At 40.8% G+C, this 7,500-nt stretch overlaps 1 protein-coding gene across 1 annotated transcript in view; it reads left to right on the top strand.

Annotated features, from left to right (window-relative positions):
• The window catches only part of LOC307267725 (gamma-aminobutyric acid receptor subunit rho-3), a gene marked incomplete at both ends in the record, with an annotated part of 30,411 nt that overhangs the window by 17,403 nt on the left and 5,508 nt on the right, over positions 1-7,500 (top strand). Inside the window, 2 exons of the mRNA XM_080050107.1 lie at positions 5,946-6,013; positions 7,480-7,500. The exon at positions 7,480-7,500 is cut by the window's right edge and continues 203 nt beyond it. Coding sequence (XP_079906233.1) covers positions 5,946-6,013; positions 7,480-7,500 — 89 coding nt within the window. The remainder of the gene's footprint in view (positions 1-5,945; positions 6,014-7,479) is intronic.

A 7,500-nucleotide genomic window follows, 5' to 3' on the forward strand; every position in this document is an offset into this window, starting at 1 on the left:
GTCTCAAATTAGAAAAAAATAAAAATAATAATTGCAATCACCCAGCTGCATTCACAACATCACATTCAAAGCAAGCATCAAGACACCAAGACAGGACCCAAATAAACACACTAATATAAACACAGCCACATTTACAATGACTTTCCTGGAAGTTATAAAGTCTAGGACGGGCCGAGCACATTTAGCCGAGAAAACCACGTCTGGCGCTTGGAGGAAAACAACATATTAAAGGGATAAACATGAGATTTGGTGCAGGAATTCAAGGATTAATTGCATTTGTTTTTGTAGATCCACTAGCCTTTCCATACATCGCCACCGTGAGGTTTGCAATTGTATTTTTAGGTAAAATGTTTGATTGTCTGAATGGATTTTCTTTAAAGCTGTAGTGCGTAACTTCTGTCGCCCCCGATGAGGAATTCTGAGTAATTACAACAACGCTGTCGGTGCATCGCCATCTACATGAGGTAAAGCCTTCAGTGATGGCTCATGGGTTTTATACCTTCTGCTGTACGTCCAGGTTTTTTTTCTTAGCAGTAGAATCAACAACTGAAACATTTCTTGGGCTCTTCTTGGGATTTTTCTGAGCTCCTGCACCAGTGTCAGGTTAGGGGCGACACCAGTTTGAAAACGCTGCCATACTGAGAAATACAGAGAGAGTTCTGTGGAGCTGATAATAGGCTTAATCAACTTTGTGTCAACTTGTTTGGCGATGGCTTGAATGTAACTGACATGCATTCATATGAAAAAGTTACGCGCTATAGCTTTAAATAAAACTTCATTCATGCGCCACTATCTTCTTGTCTTGCTCTAAACTAACTGTGGGAATATTTCCTCTCAAAGAAACACTCCCGAAGGCCTTTCAACAAAACCAAAACCTCATAAATCACCCTGGCTCCAGTGTTTCACCCGAAAGGATTTTAGACACAAGACGTGACATGTTCAGACTTCTCTGTAAAGGTTGACCTCTTGACTTTGTGAAGGTGAAGACATTAAAACTAAGAAGTGATCGATGTGTGTGTGTGTGTGTGTGTGTGTGTGTGTGTGTGTGTGTGTGTGTGTGTGTGTGTGTGTGTGTGCGTGTGTGCGTGTGTGTGTGTGTGTGGGTGTGTGTGTGTGTGTGTGTGTGTGTGTGTGTGACTCTGAACCAGCCTTTTACTGAGACTTCAAAGCAGTCAGATCAATGCTTAACTCTGTGGAATTTTGGGGCTATAAGTAAATAAGTAAAAATTACTTTTATTTTTACTTATTTTTATTTTTATTTCCTGGCACTTTATTTTTATGCACTTTGTGTCTCCTCAGGCTTGTGTATATACTGTTGTGTTATTGTGTCCTGATGTCTTATTTGTCGTGTGTCGTTAAACTTCTCCTGCTGTACACAAATTTGCCCTTGTGGGACATTTAATAAAAACCTTGAACCCTTGAACCCTTGAACCCTTGCTATTCCTGGTTTACTTGTTTAGGCAAAAACATATATTTTTTTTTCAAGCACTGGTCAATTTTGAGATTTGTGTCTATTTTGCTTCCATAACATGTCTTCTTTCATAACTGTACATTCAGGTGTTCATTTGACTAAACCTTGTCTGGTTGCGTCTGTATATTTCTCCTATACAACCATCTTTAAAGGTGCAGTGTGTAATATGACATCATCAAGAAAGTTCTACAAAGTTCTAGAATGCAACGCTCCCTGGGTAACCCCACCCCTTTAGAATAATAACAGAAGCTACAGTGGCCTTCAAGGACAAGAACAATTCTAAATTTTAAACAATGAATATGGAAATATGGACATATATGAGACCCTTTCTAAGGAAAAAAATAATAATTAAAAAAAAAAATTCAGCTATTATGCACTAAATTAAATGTACTTACGGATATTATAATTACTTTCTACAAAATCTGCTAGGAAATAAAACCCAAAATTCTACACACTGCAGCTTTAAGTTTGCTAAAGTAATAGTCATTCAGACCACAATGTTTGACGTCTCGAAGTCTTCCCGTTGTAACCAAATAGTCCCGTTTGAAATGTGAACACGTTGACATCCTGATCCCTAACACAAACATACCGAGAGAGGGGGAAAGTTCACCGTCAGGAGTGATGTAGCAGCTCTGTTAAGCTGACAGTCACTGTGACACATTCTCCACTGATTGTTTGACCTGTGGCCTCAGCCCTTTGACGACATACTGTAGTATCACTGGCGTAGTGGATAGAGCGCGCACCATACGTATACCGCATGTGTGTGTGTGTGTGTGTGTGTGTGTGTGTGTGTGTGTGTGTGTGTGTGTGTGTGTGTGTGTGTGTGTGTGTGTGTGTGTGTGTGTGTGTGTGTGTGTGTGTGTGTGTGTGTGTGTGTGTGTGTGTGTGTATGTGAGAGAGAGAGAGTTTGAGTGTGTGTGTGTGAGTCTGTATGTGTGTGTCTGTGTGTGTCTCCGGCCTTCGTTGCAGTGGTCGCGGGTTCAAATCCGACCCGTGGACCTTTACTGCAGGTCATTCCCCCTCTCTCTCTCTCTCTCTCTCTCTGTCTCCCCATTTCAACTCTGTACTATCTAATAAAGCTTGAAAATGCCCCAAAAAATCTTTAAAAACCCAGTACAGATGTTCTGTGATGCTTGTGGTCAGAGTGAGGAATGCTTGTGTGTTAGCTTGTAGGCTGCAGCAGCAGCGGTGGGTAAGTCCTTAAATTAGCCGAGCAGATTGACTACCACAGTTTTGGTCAGAGGTTGGACATGCAATAATAACGTCCTGAAGTTTGTCATGTCATGATTGCCGTGTGTGTAGGCAGAGAGAGAGAGAGAGAGAGAGAGAGAGAGAGAGAGAGAGAGAGGGAGTTGGGCTGATTGAAGCCTTGTGTGTGTGTGTGTGGGGGGGGTGGCGGCTGTGTGTGTGTGTTTGTGTGTTGTCACTGTCAGGTCATGATTGCAATGCGGAGGCAGACAAGTGAGTGAGTGGGCCTGATTGAAACATTTTGTGTGTGTGTGTGTGTGTGTGTGTGTGAGAGAGAGAGAGAGAGTGTCTGTCTGTCTGTCTGTCTGTCTGTCTGTGTCTGTTTTTTTTGGTGATGATTTGTGCCATGTTTGTGTGCAGAAGGTTTAGCGGTTGAATGTCTTAATGTGCTAATGAGGCGGGGGAGTGTGTGGGACGGAGGTTGATGGTTGTGGTGAACTAGTCGCCAAAACAAAGGATGTTGTTCCACTAGAATTAGGCTTAAGGACCGGGACATATAGCTACTGTTTAGGTCATTTAGGAGCTATTTTATCCCAAATAAATATACAAATCTACTGTGTTTTGTCCATGGTTTTACTTATTTTTGTTTGGGAAAGGCTTTGTTTCTTAATCTTTGTTTATACATGCATTTTATTTCTGTAATTTTAGGTTTGCCTTTTGAATATCTGGCCGGGGACAGCAGATGCAAACTAGCCTTGCAGATCTCCAGTCAATAGCAGCGATTTCCGTGTTTTCAGATATACGCAGTGAAATTAAAACAGAGCTTGTCATGCAACTAACGTTCATGAGGCTTCTATAAAAGCTGCATGAACGCCAGTGATGCATTTTCAATGTATTTCCGCTCAGGCAGGGGGCGGCAGTTGAGTAGGAGGTCCCTAATGTGGACAGGAGTCACATTGGTGTTTCCACTACCAAATGAATGCGAACACAAGCGACACAAGCAACGTAAACCACCCCCGAATGTGGTTTTGTGATCTGATCTCAATGCGTCTTGAGAGTGTTTTCACCTGTAGTTAGGGCTGTATTCAGGTGATCGGATCACGAAAGTCAGATGTTAATGCCAAGTGGAAACGGGGTCTTAGGCTAACTCTGGCTCCCTTACATGTTGACTGTTGATTAGTGAGCAATGTCCCTGAACTAAACCAACAACAACATGATGAATGTGCAAGTCTTAAAAAAAACTTTTTAAAGAAATAAATCATAAATCGGACAATTAACAAACAAATCTTTCTGTTATAACCTTCAAGGTTAAGTCAAAGTTGAATGTTTTAAATTGTTGTTGTCTGTGTGTGTGTGTGTGTGTGTGTGTGTGTGTGTGTGTGTGTGTGTGTAAACTTGTTATGTATTCTCATCAAGGGAGTAGGTTTGATTTGGACATTGGTGGGGTCCGTGGGATATGAAAGTGCTTCCTAAAGTTGTTTTTGTATTCGCAATGATAATTGAAAAAAAACTCAATAAATCGGCTTAATTAACATGTTTATAATGCATATCTGAATATCAAAAGAGAATATGCATTCTGTAATGTTATAGGTTAAAGCAACTAATGAAAGAAAATTAGTCAACTTAGAAGAGTTTTCAACTTTACTCTGGTGCAACTGAATCTCATGACTAACATATTAATCATTATTAACCTCACCTGTGAATTTCCAGCCTCTCTTCCATCTCCCCCAGTCTCTCCTTCTCTAGCCTCTCCTTCATCTTCTACAGCATCTCCTCCTCTGTCTCCTTCTCTATCCTCTCCTCCAGTCTCTCCTTCTCTATCCTCTCCTCCAGTATCTCCTCCAGTCTCTCCTTCTCTATCCTCTCCTCCTCTATCTCCTCCAGTCTCTCCTCCTCTATCTCCTCCAGTCTCTCCACTGTCTGTCACCTGACAGAAGTATGTTGATGCATGACATATGAACAGATATATTAGGGTACATACATGGGTAGACAAAATGTTCACACAATTATTATGTTTTATTCCCCCAAAATATATATGTATAAAATCACATGAGCATCTGCAATGTGCTTGTTGTTACTGTAAATGAGAGGGAAACCTTGAAGGAAAATAAAGGTTATTAAATTGAATTAATGTTTATTTATCCAAAAAAAAATGTTTAAACCATTGCTCCCTTTCCACACAAATAAAACATGAAAATAATGGTAGGCCTATACCTTAAAATGCGGATCTCTTTGGCATTATAGCCCATGCTGACTAATAATCAATATCAGTATTGTTATGGCTCTAAAATATATAACCTTTTAATTAACTTACACGTTGACTTCTAAAGAAGTCTCTTATGTCCAGTTTTCGTTTCTTCGACATCCTACACACACACACACACACGCACGCACGCACGCACAAGCATAAAACACACAAATAGGCTATAAGTGTAACTGCAAATGACATCACTGATATTAAAATCCATCTCGCTGACGTGACCGAAGGCAGAACTTACACTCGCAGATGCAGATATTAGCTATGCACTGAGACGTCCTGTTGCTCCTCCTGTCTGGGACTAGCAAATTGCCGGTAGCTTTTTTTTTTTTTAACAAGCAGATGGAGTGACAGCGGGGACGGCCAATCAGGTTGAATATAGGTTTGCGGGAAACCGCTACAGTCAATCAAAGCGCGATAGTTGTTTAGAGGCGGGACTTCTTGCAGAGACTGATTTTTAACCCTTTGTGTACTATAATTATTGCCTAAACAATACGGACAGCGGGTGTATTATTGGTAGGGACTACACAGTAGAGGCTGGATTTTGGTAGGGTCGGGACCCTACCGTCCCTATATAATCCTACGCCCATGATTCTCATTGTATATTGTGCATCTGTACAAACTCGACGTCATTGTAAAAGAGGGTCACCCCTCAATTGATCTTTCGAGGTTAAATAAAGGAAAATGAAATGAATGAAATAAGCAACTTAATCTACATTTTGGACCTTTTTATTTATACTTATATAAAAGAAGACATGTTATTGAAGCAAAACAGACAAAAATCTTTAAAAAAATGTACCATGTTTTTGCCTGCCGTGTCTGGCCTCAACACATCATCATTAACAGCTGACAAATTGATCTCAGATACTTATTTTAAAAGTTGTTTTCAGCCGAGCAGTTCCAGAGTGAAACCAGAGAGAGAGAGTATGTAACGCCTGGCTGTGTCCCCTCGAGGCTTTTCTCTCATCTGATTTATGAGTTCCAGAGTTTGAAAGCCGATCTTAATCTTTTCCTTGTCCTGTGTTCCAGGGGGAGCGATCCCCGTGGGCATCGACGTGCAGGTGGAGAGTATAGACAGCATCTCAGAGGTCAACATGGTGAGGACACACAGCACAGCACTGGTTTAACCTTTAAACTGCATATCCCAATGTATGTACACACAGCTCTGGAAGACATTAAGAGACCACTCCAAATGTTCAGTGTCTCTCGTTTGACTATTTATAGGCATATGTTTGAGTAGAATGAACATTTTGGTTTTATAATATAAACTACTGACAACATTTCTACCAAATTCCAATACATTTTTTGTCATTAAAGAGCATTTTTCAATAAGTAATGTAGAGATGAAGATTTAAGAAAAATCCAGACTGGTCTCTTCATTTCTTCCAGAGCTTGAGCATGGCAGGGAATCTGATCTGCTCAATAAATTCCTAATTTTTAAACATTAATATGGCAGATTTTAATGATCTGCTACCTGTCCATACTGTGTGAAAAAAAATCCAGTTTTGATACACAGCCTACACATGAGTGCCCCCATTCTTTTTTGTAAATGTGCATGTTGCTAGCTGCAGTGGGCCCCTTTGTTTACATACCAGTTTACAGAGCCTAGGCTGTGTATTAATGCTGACGGTTTTTTTCAGCGCACACAAAGCATGGACAGGATGCGGATCATGAGGAAATATTCACTGATTTAGACAAAAAGTGATTTTGACAACAAGAGTTCTCCAGAATCACTGACTGACTTTTGGGCGACTGTGTCTCAGGTGGTAGAGCGGGTCGGCTGATGATCAAAGGGTTGGAGGTTCGATCCCCGCCCTGCCACCTTTGTCATGGTTCTTGTGTCCTTGGGCAAGACACTTCATCCACCTTGCCTCGTGTGAATGTCGATAGTTAGCCTGCTATCGGTGTATGAATGTGTGTGTGAATGGTAACGTGGGAAAGGAAAACAGGTCTCCCTTGAAAAAGAGTCTTCGGACTCAATGGGATTAACCTGTAGAAATAAAGGTTAAAAAAAAAGAAAAACTCCACCTTTTTCATTTTCTTTCCCCCATTAGAATTTCATTGCCAATGACTGCTGCAGTAGTTGTTGTGCATATGACAAATAAACCATCTTGAATCTTTTTAATCTTGAGGTTGCTATCGAATCGCATACTTTCTACTATATAGTATGTATAAAAAAGATTTAGGATGTCCCGATTCTTGTGGCCAGATTTAGGATGGTTAGAAGTACCCGGATGTCCTACTTCATGCGGCCAAGATTGTTAGTGTTGAAAAGTGCATCCTATTTGGGGCGATTCTGACCCACAATCCAGTGCGCACGTGAAGTGACGTCACATCGACGAAGCCTCCATATGAAAACAAACGGGGATGCGACGGATATAAAAGCAAGAGGAAAGATCAAGGCGCAATGTTATGATGAAATAAGAGAGTAAAGTATGTCCCAATAGTATGCCTTCTGCATCCTAACTAGATTATTTTTATCGTTGGATGTAGTATGTAGAATAGAAAAAAGAAAGAGTATGCGATTCGGAACGCAACCTGATTGTCTATTTCCCTCCTCCAGGATTTCACCATGACGCTGTAC

The sequence above is a fragment of the Ammodytes marinus genome (assembly GCF_949987685.1).
Source record: "Ammodytes marinus genome assembly, chromosome: 21".
In the NCBI taxonomy this organism is placed as follows: domain Eukaryota; kingdom Metazoa; phylum Chordata; class Actinopteri; order Uranoscopiformes; family Ammodytidae; genus Ammodytes; species Ammodytes marinus.